Source organism: Mastigoproctus giganteus, chromosome 2 (assembly GCF_048544385.1).
Source record: "Mastigoproctus giganteus isolate SK-2022 chromosome 2, ASM4854438v1, whole genome shotgun sequence".
Taxonomy (NCBI): domain Eukaryota; kingdom Metazoa; phylum Arthropoda; class Arachnida; order Uropygi; family Thelyphonidae; genus Mastigoproctus; species Mastigoproctus giganteus.
In genome coordinates, this window is record NC_143576.1 from 125,183,762 (window position 1) to 125,200,449 (window position 16,688).

Sequence of the window (16,688 nt, forward strand, 5' to 3'; positions counted from 1 at the left end):
ACCATCCTGATCATTGTCAACCCCTGGCATAATGCCAAAGAGCCTCCATAAGAACCTAGCAGCAATAGGGCCCCCCATAGAACACTTATATAGAACACCAGAAAGGCATAATACTGAACATTTTTTTTATTTTTTTTTATGTGAACCCCAAACACGAGAGGTATTAGAACCTATAGTACTTAGCACCGTGCTTGGGTTGGAGGTTGAGAAGACGAAAGAAGATATTTGTTGACATTGGACTTGAACTTCTGTAGATTGTAATTTTCAGGAAATACGTATGAAGGAAGGTTGTTCCAGAAAACGGCAGTTGAATGAATAAGTGAGGAAGATGAAAAGTTGGTTCTGTGGGTTTGAAGTTGGACAGTAAATGGATGTTGGCTGGTGGCGGCACGTGTTCAGATTGTTTTGAAAGAGAGAGCGGGAATTATAGAAGCCAATTCAGAAGAACAGTGCCCATGGAAGTATCTGTAGAAGAGGCATGCAGCAGAAACAGTGCTTCTATGAGAAAGCAAGTGGAGAGACTCTGTTAGAGATGAATCATTAATTAACATAACTGCCCTCTTCTGAATGGAATCAAGAAGCCTAAGAGAGGTTTTGGGGGCACCACCCCAGATGTGGGAACAATATTCCATGGCAGGGCGGATTTGCGATTTATACAGAGTGAGCAGCTTTTGGAAGAAAAGTAACACCGAGAGCGAAAGAGAAAACCAAGTTTTTTAGATGCAGAGGAAGCAATATTTGTAATGTGCTTGTGCCAAGAGAGATTAGAAGTAAGGGTAATCTCCAAAAGAGATATATCATTTTGCCTAGAAATCGGAGTGTCACTAAACATAAGCATAGGAGCAGAAGAATCCTTTTTGCGAGATATAAGACAAGACTGAGTTTTGAAGGGTTTAAATCAACTAAGTTGTGTTTGCCCCACTGGAGAAATACCTGAAGATCAGCATTTAAGGAATTGGTAGCAGATTTTCGAGAAATTGAAGCTGATTGAGCAGGACAAGGTTTCTCAAAATGGAAAGTTGAATGCAATGTGCTATCATCGGCAAAACTATGGATAGGATTTCCAGTCAATGGAAGAAAGTCATTGATATACAAGAGGAAAAGAGTGGGGGAAAGAACTGAACCTTGGGGGACACCGGCATTAGTGGATAAGTTAGAAGACAGAGAGCCATCTACCATCAGCCTCAATGAGCGATCAGAGAGAAAACTGGATAACCAATTACTAAAAACAGTTGGCAAACCATAAGATGGAAGCTTGTTTAGAAGACCTTTATGCCAAACAAGATCAAAAGCCTTTGAGATGTCAAGAGCAACTACTTGTGTTTCACCGAACCTTTCCATTGAATTAGTCCATAAATGGGTAACATAAGCCAGAATATCACCAGTGGATCGACATGACGGATCCATACTGGCGATCTTGATCAGACGGAAGGTTTCTAGGGTTGGCGGTTAATTGATTTCTCCATTACTTTAGAAAGAGTAGAAGTAATTGCAATGGGATGATAATTGCATGGGAGGGATTTGTCACCCTTTTTAGGAACTGGCTGGATATGAGCAAATTTCCAAGCAGAAGGAAAAACACCTTTGGAATAAGAAAGTGATTAAAGGCGGCAAAGAATAGGAGTAAGTTCGGGAGCACAGGTTTTGAGAACAAGTGGAGAAATACCATCAGGACCTGGAGCTTTCTTAGCATCAAGATTCATCAAAATCCTTCTGATATCCTTTTGACGGAAGACCACAGGAGGCATTGAATGGAGTGTGTTGGGAATGGTGGGAGGTGTTTTACCAAGATCATTAATACATGAGTTGGAAGTAAAATGGGATGTTAGCAGGTCAGCTTTATCCTTGGCTGAAGTGACAACAGAACCATCTGGTTTGGACAGAGGTGGGAGCAGAGATGGGCAGAAGTTGCGGCCAATAGCTTTGGCAAGAGACCAGAAGGCTCGGCTACCATTACTGCAAGAAGCAAGTTTTCTACTCTTAGCCTGTTCAAACTCTAGTTTGGACTGATTAATAACTGCTTTACAATTGTTGCAAGCTTTGGTGTAAGCAGAAAATGAAACTGACGAATTAGAAACAAGTCAATTACGATATGCAACATTCTTCTCTTGGACAGCCTTAGCACATTTATTGGAAAACCAAGGTTTAGATAAAGGACGAGATTTTAAAGTGGAGTGTGGGATAAAGGATTCCATTCCTGCAAGAATAATTTCACCGACACAATCTGAGCAAACGTTGACATCAGAAGTTTTGAAACAGTAATCTCACCAAGGAAAAGAAGAAAAGAAGTCTCGCAGGTCATCCCATTTTGCATTCTTGTAATGCCAAACAACACAAGGTTGAGAATAGTCATGAGATAAAGGTTCCATTGGAGAAGAGACAATCACCAAGTTGTGATCTGAAGTGCCTAAAGGACCTCTCACTTCGACCGTGTACTTAGAAGGGTTGTTTGTGAGAAAAAGATCAAGCGTATTGGCTGTATGATTAGGATTGTCTGGTATTCTTGTAGGTAAATGAACAATCTGTGCTAGGTCATTAGTAATTGCAAAAGCCTCAGCATCTCGACCTGCTGGGTCAGTGTGACTAGAAAAGGGAAGCCAGCTGGAGTTGTGAACATTAAAATCACCAAGGAAAATTACCTCACTGTTAGGAAAGTTGGACTGGAGAAAGTCAAGTTGCAAAGAGAGGAAGTCAAAGAGCTCCAAGTTATTAGTGGAGCTGAGAGAACGGTAGAGACAACAGATGAATTTAACACAATGAGGTAGAGAGATTTTAAGCCAGAGAAGATCAAAGAGAGGAGATTCCAAATTGCCAAGTCTCTGACAGGGAATATCAGAACGGACATATGCACAAGTACCACCTTTGAGGCAAAAGGAATCATACAGCGAATAATTTCATACAGCGAAACATTAGTTGTCAGATGAACTAATGAGGCATATGGCAGAGAAGAAAAATGCATGGGATACATACAAATTAACACGTGACACGGACGCCTATGATAGATACAAGTTGATCTGTAACCAAGTTACAAAGGAGGTTAGGCAGGCGAAGGCAGATTACGAGAGATCCTTGGCAAGGGATGCGAAGAAAAACAGCAAAGAGTTCTTTACTTATGTAAACTCTAGAAGGAAGGGGATGAATCAGATTGGTCCACTTGAGATCGATGGGTCAACTATTGATGACCCTGCTCGGGTAGCTAACAAACTAAATGAATATTTTGCATCGACATTCACACATGAGGAGTTATTCAGCAAGGGGAATGCCAGAGGTGTATTCAACTCTAGCAGTAAGCTAGAGAATCTTGTAATAACTGAGAGCAAAGTGGAGGAGAAATTGTTGAAGATAAACACAAGAAAGGCACCTGGGGTGGATGGGATCTATCCAGTTATATTAAAGGAGGCAGCAAAGGAGGTAAGCAAACCCTTAGCCATAATTATGAGAGCTTCCTTGGACTCAGGGGAGGTACCCATTGACTGGAGATGTGCAAATGTGACCCCAATTCACAAAGGGGGATCAAAGGCTGACACAAGTAATTATAGACCTGTGAGTTTAACTTCTGTTCCCGGAAAATTAATGGAGGCACTGGTGAAAGAAGCACTGCAGGATCATCTAGACAAGACTTCAGTTATAGCTAGGACACAGCATGGTTTTGTTAAGGGGAAGTCTTGCCTGACCAATTTGATTGGATACTATGATGCAGTCACAAAAGAACTGGATGCAGGGAATAACTTTGATATTATATACTTGGATCTTAGAAAGGCTTTTGATACTGTTGCACATGGAAGACTGCTGCACAAATTGGAGCAGTGTGGCATTGGAGGCAAGTTGCTGCTATGGATAAAGGGGTGGTTGAGGGGGAGAAGACAGAGAGTGGTAATCAATGGACACTGCTCATCGTGGACTAATGTTATTAGTGGAGTCCCTCAGGGTTCAGTATTGGGGCCTTTATTGTTTTCTGTATTTATAAATGATATTGATGATGGTATATCAGGCTTAATGTTCAAGTTTGCAGACGATACGAAGGTTGGCAGGGTAGTCAAGGACACTACTGACACTATGCTGCTGCAACAGGATTTGGAAAGGTTGAGCAGATGGGCTTCGAGGTGGCAAATGAAGTTTAACATTGACAAATGTAAAGTACTACATATGGGAAACAGCAACCCCAGAGCAACGTATCAACTCTGTGGTACTACACTGACAGTGGTAGAGAATGAAAGGGACCTGGGGGTGGTGGTGCAGGCAGATATGAAGTTCTCTGAGCAGTGCAGACGAGCTGAAAGAGTAGCTCATGGTGTATTGTCAATGATATATAGGAATTTTTCTAGCAGGGATAAGGAGGTGATTATTCCCTTGTATAAGGCAATGGTCAGGCCACACCTAGAGTACTGTATACAGGCCTGGAGGCCTCATTTCAGGAAGGATGTAGAGCTGCTGGAACGAGTACAGAGAAGGGCAACTAGATTGGTGAATGGGACAAAGGGGTTCTCTTACAAAGAAAGGCTTAAGTTTTGCAAATTACAGTGTCTGGAAACTAGGCACCAGCGGGGTGATCTGATAGAGGTGTACAAAGCCTTGAATGGTTTGAGCATGCTCAATGTTGATGGGATTCTTCCTCTAGCTCAGAAAAATCACCTGAGAGGGCATAAATTCAAATTGAGGAAAGACAGATGTAGGATAGATGTGCGGAAATTTGCCTTTAGCCAGCGGGTGGTTGGTGGGTGAAACAGACTTCCATCCCTTGTCGTGGAAGTTGATAGCCTAAATAAGTTTAAGGCTCAGCTGGACAGGTATTTCGAACGAACAGAGGGGTGAAGTGGAAGTGGTTATTTTTATTTATTTATGTTACTTTTTTTTTTTTTTTTTTTTTTGGCTGATGCTGCATAAGCTTGCTTTCTTGCATCAAATGCCTCTACTAATGCTAATGCTAATGCTAATTTGGGCATCTGAGATGAGCAGTAGTTGAATCAACCGATAACTGAGATTCTGTCAGAAAAAGTACATGGGGTTTGGCAAACTGCAAGTGGAAATGAACATCGTTGAGATCAGAATTGAGACCACGTATATTTGTGAAATGAATTAGGAAGTCCTTGGGAGGTTTAGATCTTTTCGCAGATAACCTTGCTCTATTAGTTTGACAATTCATGGTGTATTCAATAGTAAGAAAAAGTGGGTGGGACATGCTGTATGAAGTAATGAAATTTTTGGATGTGGCGTACATGTGGTAAGAATATACCCAGATCCTTGACATAACGTGGCCTCGACAATGCTCCCTGCATACACACTACTCGGACTCCCTCCAGTCACTATCCGGCAGAGTAGAGGTAGCAAGATTATACACTAGCTGATCCGGGAGCCTCCTAGAGAGTTACCAATAGGTTCGGTCCAGTGTGCTAACTAGCGGCCGGCCTGCGAACACCGTTTTAGAGCTGTACCCTCGAAATGTAAGGAATATTGGATCTTGCCACGACATTCATCATAACCTCAAAAGTCATCAATCATACTGCATGATGGAAGAGATAGGGAAGGGTTGACCGGAACTTAGCTCTAGAGACTAAACATGGGTTCCACCACTTCAAGCCTCCAATAAGCAAAGTGGTGGTATTTCACCGGTTGATGAGAGTCATCTACCACCTAGTACTGCCTGGTAACATAGAGGGGCGGCGTTCCTCCATGTGGTGTGGGCGCCACACCTCGACCCCTGCTTACGTCAGTTCACACCTGGGTGGTTACCCGCCATGTACTTGTGCATGGAGGTTATACCCAGGATTACTAACAGTCCTCCCACCATTGTGAAGGTGCAAGCAGAGGATTTGGCTGTCACAGATCGTCCGGACTTCACCGAAATTGGGTCCACTTACTTGAGTGTCACCTGAATATCAGTTCCATCAGCATTTTAGACTCCCAGGTAGCAAGTACAGCTTGTCTGGCATATATGAGAGAATGTCTGTGACAACTTCAAGGACCAATTTGCAGAATAGTAAGAGAGTTCCCTGACCAACAGTAATAATAATAATAGTAACCAGACACAACCAGCCACCCATGTTCTTGGCACAAGTACCCATCATAGGGCATGAAAAATCCCATAAAGGAGAAAACGTTTAATTTCACTGTTTCGTTGGTTGTGACTATGTTTATTTTTAATATACTATTGCAACAATTTTTTTTATAGCACCACTGCCGAGTATAAGACCGAGGTAGACTACAACGACCAGAGTCAAATTGGTAGAGTCGTAACACAAGGATTCACTGATAAAAAAAAGTAATTCAAGGCTCAGCCATCTGCTGGGAAAATTGCATTCCATTTTTTGGGAAAAGAGAGGGGTTATCTTTGTGTATTCCCTGGAAGAAGTTTAAGACAAATTTCAGGAATGAGGTCAGGAAGGGGGGAAGAATTTCTCCTACAGCATAGCAATGCCAGCCCCTATATCAGCATTCTGTAACAGGAAGGTCACTGTTGAATTTGGGTTTGTTATTCTGCAATATTCCTCATACAATCCCAACCTTGAGCCATCAAGACTTTCGCATATCTGATCTCATGAACATGGCCTCTGTGGTGAACACTTCGCTGATGACAATGTTATCATTGTGGCCATTAAAAATGGTTCCCAGAGGCTGACAACAACTTTTACAAAAGAGGAATGCAAAGCTCTGGTTCAGCATTGAAGAAAAAGTATAAAGGTGGTGAACATGTGTAAAAGCAAAAATAAGTAGAGTAAATCCTCGATTTAACGAGCAAAATTACTCGGTACTTTAGATCAGTATTTCCCCATAAAAGTCTGGTTGATATGTCGTGTATGCGTAATTCATCAGTCGTGTATGTACGTAATTCATCAGTCGTGTATGTACGTAATTCATCTGTCGTGCTGCAAACATAATGCATAGCTAATATATAGATCATTCTAACGAAAATTAAATGTGTGTTTTGTTGTTACAAATAGTTTTTTTTTTTCCCTCAAAATTAATACACCAGGGAAAAAAAAGCAAACTTGAGTGTGAACCAAAAGTTAAAATTCATCAAAAAATTAGAATCAGGAATATCTGTAAAACATGAAAATGGCACAAGAATCTTCACTGGAAGATACTGTGTTGAAATGGTACGTGCAACAACAACATTCTTGCTGTGTTAATGTACAAGGGGTAAAGATGAAATCTGCAGCAAAACATGCGCAAATCATATGAAAATCAAATTCAAAGCAAGTGATGAGTGGCTCTGACGATTTTGCAAGTGGCATGGAATTATGAACAAGAACTTACACAGAAAAACTTTGAGTGCCCCAAAGGAGGAAATAGAACCATTTAGACAAAAAATTGATGAAATTTTTTAGTCTCAAGTCTACAAAACAGACAAGATTGGTTTGTTTTGGCATTCACTTCCAGAAAACGCCGAAGCTTATAGGAATGGAATGTCAACTCCTGGGAGAAAAATAAGTAAGGAGAGGATCTTGGCACTGCTTTTAGCAAATGCTGATGATTCGCATCAGTTAATGGCAATTACTGTTGGCATGTCACATTATCCAAGCATCACGCCGAATTCGGATTTGTCAATAATAATATAGTAGCAATATGTTATTAGTCATTCCCGAGTTACGTAAAACTCGACTTATGTAAAAAGTCCTGGAACGTATCTCTTACGTATGTCGGGGACTTCTGTATTTTTTGATTAACCGGAAAATCGAGAGTCTACTGTATTCACTTTTAGATCTGAATTTCATACTGTTACTTTACAACCATTATTTATTTTAAAGTTGATATTAAAGGGATTGCTTCGTAATGTTCGGAAAATTACAGCACATGGAATACACTCTCACAAATTTAGGCAGTAGTGAATGTGTTAAAGCAGTTTTAAACAAACCTTAATTTAGAGAGATACAAAGCACTTTTGTTATATTTATAGCTAAGAATCCCTTCAAGACAGGAGTAAGCTGTTCAACAAAAGTTATATATTTTGTTGTGACACATAAGTGACTACTCAGTTCTTAAGCAGTAAACAGTTTTAGAACACTGAGGGTAACCACAATTCCAAGTGTGTATGCACTAGAATTCAAAAGGAAGAGTACCTTGGAAGAAATGTGCCTTCCTACAATACATAATATTTTTATGCACCTGTATATTTCATGTGAGTTCATTAAAGTATAAAAATGCACATTTAAGCATTTTAAAATTCAAATTTTGTTAAACAATTTTTTTAAAGTGAAGTAAAGTCTTAAACAGCTTATTGATCTTTCAGAACACATGAAAGTAAAAAAAAAAAAAAAAAAAAAAAAAATGCTGGCATGTTTAACATTATATACATATACCTTTTAGTCTTCTGAGGAATAGATTTTTTCTCTGGTATATCACAGTCTTGAGGTTCAATTAAACAAGATAACTCATGACTAGAAATTAACAAGAATAAAAATTAATTTGAACCAATTTTGTAATGTCTGCAATATTACAAATTCTTTTACTGTTGTACTCTTAAGTAAACAATTTCTTTCCAATTCTAACTAAGCTTTGGATATACAGTTTAAATTCTCAAATCTGATATTCCAAAGGACCATAATTCAGCATTTCCATTAATAGCTGCACAAATGTTTGTTAATTTATTTAATTTTGTTAATATGGGATATATTTATCTAATATACCCCAAAATCCCAAGCTTAAAAGTTGTTCTACGTTTGCTTCATTTCTCAAGAATTGAGATAACTCATCTGAGATGTTCAATGTGTTGTTGTTGTTATTATTTGGTTTTTAGGAGCATTAGCAACTAAGGCCATATTGCTCCGGGATAAGCGGTGGTCATTCCCTGACCTTTCCGCATCCTCCGTATTTGGTGGTGACGGGCTCGAACCCCGGTCTAATCAAGAAGCGTGTGCTATGCACTTCTGCTCCTTCCCACCTGGCTACGGAGGCGCCTGTTCAATGTGAAGAGCGACTGAAATGTGTTTGACAAGATGGTTGAATTCAAGAGCCAGTCAACCAGAAAATGACAGACTGTAGTTACCTGTGAAAGGATGAGGGAATGACCCTCATTGGGGTGGGTTTTCATCCAATAATACGAAGAGACGAGTATGATGAGTGTGTCCAATTCTCAGTCTTGCAAATACCACTTCCTCTCGTCTGTTTCATCGGAAGCCAGAGAGCCACAGCTTTGGATCTTGATTTATCTGGTAAAGTTTATTGTTGGTGTTACTTTTCCTGACCTGTGACCATTTATTATAGTATGCTCTGTGAATGACAGACTTACAGCCAGTGTACCAGAACTGTGGATGTAGTGAGAGAGCTCGTTGAGGATGTTTAGTGGCAAAGTCAGCACTTTCACTTCCCGGAATGCTAGAATGGCCAGGAATCCAGCAAAAACTGATTGAACACGCTGCAGGGGAATAGCTGAGAATGAATGTCTTTCAAGACAGGAGATGGGAAGATGAGAAATTCTTCTTATGGCAGAGACAGCACTGAGGGAGTCTGTGTAAATTATGGCAGCTGAGATGGAAAAACTCAATAAGCTTACTAAGCCCTAACTTAATGGTGTATAATTCAGCAGTGAAGATGCTGCATGCTAATGGTAGTGTTGATGTAATTATATATGAAGGAAAAACAGCCACCTACCAGCCTGTCAGTTTTTTTTTAATCCATCCATCCATATATATTTTACAGTGGGAGCTGAAAGTAGTGTGAGCTGAGTGTGTGTGATACTGCAGGAAGATTAGAAACATATATATCCAAGGTGGAACAGGTGCAGTTGTGTCTTGATAAATATCATTTAAATTGACATTCCGACTCTGAACAAGCTCTCTGATCCTGAGTGAGGCAGATCTATTTTCATTTGACTCACTCTTATAGAAAGAATCCCAAATGGGGTGCGATGGCAGACTCTGGGTCTTAGAAGCATAGTGGAGCAGTAGAGTTTTTCTATGCGGGTGTAATGGTGGATCAAGCACTTCAATATAAAGACTTTGGATCGAAGTCCTGAAACCTCCCAGCACAGTTCTCAGAACACTGTGCTGAACGATATTTAGATGTTTTATAGTAGTGCACCTGGCAGAGTCATATACGGGACAACCATAATCTAGGCGTGAATGGATTAAAGCTAATCCCTGCAAAAATCTATAAAGGTAATCCCTGCATAATTATTTAATAATTAAGAAGAATATAGGAGATATTGAGCACATAATAGCTCTTAAGTGATTGATGTGAGCTTGGAAATGTAGTTTGCTGTCTAATATCATTCCAAGAAATCTAACAGTATTAACAAGTGGGATTGGAGTATTGTTTATTTGTAGCTCAGGATCAGGATGGAGAGCCCATCGTTTGCAAGAGTGTGGCAGTGTTCTGATAGTGGGTAATCATTCTGTTTAGTCCAGGATACTATTTTGGTTATGGCAAGTTGGCGCTGCCTTTCAATGGTGTTCATACTTTGAGACTGACAGGAAATGGTACATCTGCATACATATATGTTTGAACAGTTTTTGGGATATCTTGTGTGATGCTGCTAACTCAGACTGTAAATAGTGTTGAACTAAGTATCGACCCCTGTGGGACACCTTCTTCCTGAATGTGAGATGCAGAGAATGTTTTTCTATTGGACCTGAAAAAATGCAATTGCAGGAAATTGACTTATTTCAGGCAAATGGCCCCTAAGTCCTAGATAGTAAAGATCCATAATAATGCCATGACGCCAAGTAGTGTCAAATGCCTTTTCAAGATCTCAGTTGACCATGACTAGATGTTGTTTCATGACAAAGGCACTGTGGATATGAGAGTCAGCTTTGATAAACACATCTAGCATTGATGTGTTCTTTCAAAAGTCATACTTATGATCTGTCTGGAAGGAGATTCTGTGATTCCAGGATGTAAGTGAGCCTTATATGGACCATCCTTTCAAAAGTTTTATCCATGCAGCTCGTAAGAGATATTGGCCTGTAATTTTGAACCAGGGATGGTTCTTTTCCTGGTTTTGGTAAGGTGATAATGAAAGAATGGCACCAGGAAGAAGAATAGGCATTTTCAGAGAATATACAATTATATAAAATTAATAGATTTGTAAAATAATAAGAGAAGTTTACCTCAATATATTGAGCATTACAGCTCTGATTAATACTATAAAATTAATAGGGTACACAAGTCCTCTTCAAGTAAATGTTTCATTATGTAATGAACACCATCTGGGCCTGCAGCACTATTGGAATATCTGTTCAATGATTCTTGAAGTTCAATTAATGTAAAGGGTTGGTTGTATAGGAATGAACAGTGGCAGAAGCAGAGATTATGGCAAATGATTCTGCTAGTGCAGTGGTGTCTCCAATCTACAGCACGTGGGCCGGATCCGGCCTGCAAATAATTTTTATATGGCCTGCACAGTAAGTGAACTAAAACAGCATTTTAGAGAGTCATGCCACTGCATATGCAAGCGGCGAGCTCGACTGTATCAAACGTGTGAATGTGGTTCAGTGCAATCACATGTATGCTAAATACAGTTATATAAGTATCAATCTTCATATTGTGAAATTCTACTAGTTTGATATAACTTGTTCATTGTATTGAATTATTCTTAATTTATATTGAATTAAAAAATCATCCTTAAAAATGTACCAAAAGGGGAAAATCAATTTGGAGTGTCATGTTTTTGATCAAAGGTAGACTGAGATTATTTCTTCCTTGATTACCACAAAAAAGCAATGTGTTTGGTGTGTAAGGAGATTGTGAGTTTTTAAACAATATAATTTAAAATGACACTATGATTCCAAGCATAAATCTTATGATCAACATAAAGGAGTGTTGCGAAGAGAGAGAAAAGTGTTCAGAGTTACAAAACGAATTAAGAAAACAACAAAACACACCGAAAACGTATCAGTCAAGAAATTTATATGCTGTAAGTGCCAGCTACCAAGTTGCACATTTGATCGCTTTTGAAAGTAAATCATTTAGTGATGATGAATTTGTTAAGTATTGTGGAAAAATGTGTATGGAGAAACAAACAATAATACAGGACATTAGTTTACCTCGACAAACAATTATGTGAAGAGTAGAAGATAGAAATAAATTTGTTCGAACAACTTTTGGAAAACATAAAACAAATGAAATATTTTAGTGTACACTGGATGACAGTACTGATGTAAATAACACAGCCAAAGTCCCTATCTTCATAACTGGAATTAATGATAATTTGTATCAGTCAAAGATTTAGCTAATTTACAGAGTATGCATGGAACAACTGCAGGTGAAAAGCTTTTTGAAAATTTTTGCCAATCTATTGAAAAGTTAGGATTAAATATTAAAAAATTGGAAGGAATCACAACTGGCGGTGCAAAAAAAATGATTGGTAAAAACTCTTGGCTTATGGGTAGAATAACCAAGAAAATATATCGGGGCTGAACCTCCTATTGGAATTCACTGCATTGTGCATCAAGAAGATCTCTGTGGGAAAGTATTCACAACGTTATGAATGTGGTTATTTCAACTGTAAATTTTATAAGATCACATAGCCTTAATCACCGAATGTTTCAGTTTTTTTCAGAAACTGAAGTTGAATACGAAGATGTAATTTTATATCGTGCAGCAAGATGCTTAAGTTAGGGCAAATTATTACATCAGTTCTTTAAACTACATCAAGAAATTGATATTTTTACGACAGAAAAAGGGAAAGGAATAAAACAACTATTAAATGTGGAGTGGCTGTCTGATCTTGCAATTCATACAGACATTTCAAGTCATTTTTTTTCCTCCCAGAAACTTGGATTTTTCATCCAGCAAAATAGAAAATCAACCCCAGAACACACACAATTTATAGACAATATACACAAAGCAACATGGCCTTAGTTGCCGATGCTCCTAAAAAAAAAGATATGATTACTAAAGACGTCCAAGAATTACTCATAGAAAAAGAGGCTGGCAAAGCGGATTTGATGGAAATGGCATTGGAGGCAAATCAAATTCTGAAGTTCCAAATTTTACACTAAATATATATGGGAGGCATAAAATCAGCCCAGCAATTAAAATCTTATTTTTTGAATGCAGATTCTTTGACTGAAAGGAGCCCAAAGTCCAAAAGGGAGATTCAAAAATGCTTAGTTCCATACGATGAAAGAAAGATCTATCAAGCAAAAGCAAACAAACCCAGGGTTAATGATTTTTTAAAGAGAGCAGAAGATACGTGAAACCTAGAATGGTGCATTTTTGTTAACGAAGTGGCCTATTTTTGTTAGCTTTTGGAACGCAATCCCCTTTTTTGTACTGGTTCTTAGTCCCGTATACCACCGTTTCGCACTACATGAGATTTTATAGGAACCTGACTACCGTGTTATACCTGTATACTGACTGTGAAAATAAACTACTAGAATTCTACAAGGCTCTCTCATATGAAGATTTTCCGCTAATAAAAGAAAATTTCATGAAAATGGCTACTTTGTTCGGATCAATGTATGTTTGTGAGCAAGTTTTTTCATGCATGACATCAAATAAATATTTAAAAAGAAACAGAATAACTGAGGAGCATCTTCATTCTGTATTGAAAATTGGCATCACAAATTTTCAACCAAATTTTGAACAATTTATCTAAAAACATCCAGCCTCAATCATTTCATTAAATGTTAAGTTTTGTTCAGTAGATGTTATTGCGTATTGTACTTAAAATTTTTGAATATTTTCAATTTTAGGTGTATCATTATATTTATTTATTCACCTTAGATAGTATGAATCAGAGCTGTAATGCTAATATGTTCTACGTTGATATTAATATTTGTAAAATAATAAGAGGAGTTTACCTCAATATAGTATGTAGAACACTTCCGTATGATACTCTCTAGAAATTAAAACGAAAAAAATCTAAAAACTTACATTAGAGTAAAAAATAATTAAAAACCAATTTAATGCAATTAAAAATATTAAAAAGAATCTAACGAAAATATTCAAAACGATTTTCCTTCCTGAAGCTGACAACGCTTTTCAACTGTATGTCATGATCACAGGAATGAAAAATTCAAAAATATTTTTGTTTTAATATTTTTAATTGCATTAAATTGATTTTTAATTGTGTTAAACTGGTTTTTAATTATTTTTTACTCTAATGTAAGTTTTTCGATTTTTTCGTTTTAATTTCTGGAGAGTATCATACGGAAGTGTTCTACATACTACATTGAGGTAAACTCCTCTTATTATTTTACAAATACAATTGTAAATTACAATTGTAAAACAAATACCTTAATATTGAAAAGCAGTGATCCTTTTCAGGTTGTAAATTTTCTAATGTGACCATTCAAAAGCAAAAGTAAAGTATTTAAAAAAAAAAAAAAAAAGTCAGTCATTTTTATAATTTTAATAAAATCTAAAAAATAAATCACTGACATAGATTTCTTGCACATAAGTGTTGGGAATTTGCATTTTTTATATATGTAGCCTGAAAATAAAAAACTGTAACATGAAAATCGAAACTTTCTTTTACATGTAACAAGATATGGAAAATACAACACACAATTTTTTCTTGAATCACTCAGTGCAGGCCGCAAAACAAATCTAACTTTGAATGTGGCCCCAGTATGGGAAAAGATTTGACACCACTGTGCTTGTGCATTACCAACTTCTTCTGGAGTAGACACATCTTTCCCTTTCCAATGAAGTATTGGTGAGGGAGTCGAACGAATTTGCCATTTAGCACCTGTATTCTTTTTCAGATGAGCCGTGTTTCAACGTGTCTTTGGTGATAGTTGAGGAAAAAGCAATCCACAAATCCCATTTGGATTTCCATCTGATTTGTCTTGCTTTAGCTTTAAGTCTTCTATAAGCAATGAGGTTACTAGTGGTAGGATACGTGCGGAAATTATTCCAGGCGCAGTTTTTCTCCTGTTTGGCATTAAATCAATATGTATTCCACCAGTGATTTTGGTGGGTCCTTTGATTTTGGAATGGAGGCATTAGCTGCAGTCAGAATCTGATTAGTTATGTAAGAAGTTCCAAAACAACCATCAATGGGTTTGTTTTGGAACTTTGCCCTTTTAAACTTCCAAGTGGATGTTGGTCAGGATTTGGACTTATCCTTGTTTGTAATGAGTAAATAATTGGAAAATGATCACTGTTGAAGGGATCGGTTAATACAGATCATGTCATCATTGGAAAGGTGGATGGTGAACAAACTGACAAGTCAACTGCAGAAGTAAATCCTATAAGTAGGTGGATGTAGGTAGGAGATTTAGAGTTTAATATATTAAGATCATTATTATTCATAAATTCCTCAATCGATTTGTCCCATGTCCATTGTAGCAGACCCCTACAATGGATGGGGTCCATTAAAGTCACCAAGAAGAAAAATTGGAGTTGGGAGTTGTGTAATGAGGTTGTCCCGTTCTTCTGAATGAGAAAGTGGTAGAAAGTGCCACAGCTTCAAGGGTGGTTTCTAATTGGATTGGCCTGGATGGAATGAATATTAGAGTTAACAAGAATAGCTACTCCTCCACGGGAAGGAGACTATGAACTCCTATTTCGTATGTACATCACATAATTTGAAAATTTTGGCAAAACTTGGGGTGACAAGAATGTTTCCTGCAGGCATACACCTATGGGATTGAATTGAGCAAGTAAATTCCTTAAGTCATCAGAACGACTGCTTAGGTCTTCTGCAGCTCCATTGTATGATGTTATGCATTATTTAGTTTTAGCTGATGATGATTCATCTGACTGTTTTTTGTATGAAGGGCATTTTTTCCAGATTTTTTTGGGAAAATGTGGCGTATAGTATCCATAGTGTCATTGGCATGGAGGTCTAGGATGGGTTCCTCATAATCTGAGTGTACATCCACTTCCAAAATGTTGGTGGGGCGATTTGGTTTTCTTGCAGTCTATTTCCTCACTCTGTGATGATGCCTTCAATGAATTTAAGGTATTGTGGGGAGTAACAGATACTGGCAACCTGCCAAATGTTTTTGTTCTTTAATAGTCACAGAATGTTTGGAGGTGGCTGCTTCAACCAGGAGGTCTCTTCACCATTTTGGGATCCCACAATAGATTCCAAATATTTGTGGATAATAAATGATGATAACTTGCCCACAGGCAAATTATCACCATTTAACTTGCCCACAGTGGTTAGAGTGTACCACCAGAAAGTCTAGTAGGTTAGGACACTGTGTTTCTCTTCAAAGCCTTTTAGATTTGTTGGCATCATTTTCATTGGGTATGTCTATCTTTAGAGCTTGATGGCTCTAAAGGCTACAGGAAAATTATTTAAATCTATCATAGCTCCTTTTAGCTCTGGGAGAGTGACTTTCTTCTCCAGGTTACCAGTCCTGCCATGTGGAGATGTGGAAGCAGGAGCTGTGCCGCCAGTAACCAGGAGGTTGAGAAAATTAGTTGGGTTAGTACTGATTATATAAATATATATACAAGCAAAGAAAAGTGAATTTCCTTTCTGGATTCTTACTTGAAACCTTTTAAATAAAGAATCACTTGAGAAAAACAGGAAGAAAAGACACTCAAAAATAAATATAACTTATCTGTTGAGAAAGAGCACTCTAAATATCACAGAAAAATCACTTTGGCACAATCACTTGGTATTCAGAGCCATGACAACTTGCACAAAGTGACTACCAACAGTGAAGTTACATCACTCAAATTCAAAGTAACCAAATCTACTTCCTCAAACTCACTTGAAAAAATAAAACATATACATAATTAAATTATCTGATCTCTTTTTTCTTTTTTAAATACAACTATAATATACA

The 16,688-nt window shown here is 37.8% G+C and overlaps 1 protein-coding gene across 3 annotated transcripts in view; it reads right to left on the reverse strand.

The window, feature by feature from the left end:
• Rgl (Ral guanine nucleotide dissociation stimulator-like) overlaps nucleotides 1-16,688 on the reverse strand; it is a 292,275-nt gene that overhangs the window by 53,958 nt on the left and 221,629 nt on the right. For 2 of the 3 annotated variants that reach the window (XM_090389533.1, XM_090389532.1), the window contains one exon: nucleotides 8,298-8,375. The exons of the other annotated variant lie outside the window; for it this stretch is intronic. In XM_090389533.1, coding sequence (XP_090245659.1) covers nucleotides 8,298-8,375 — 78 coding nt within the window. The remainder of the gene's footprint in view (nucleotides 1-8,297; nucleotides 8,376-16,688) is intronic. 3 annotated transcript variants of the gene reach the window in all.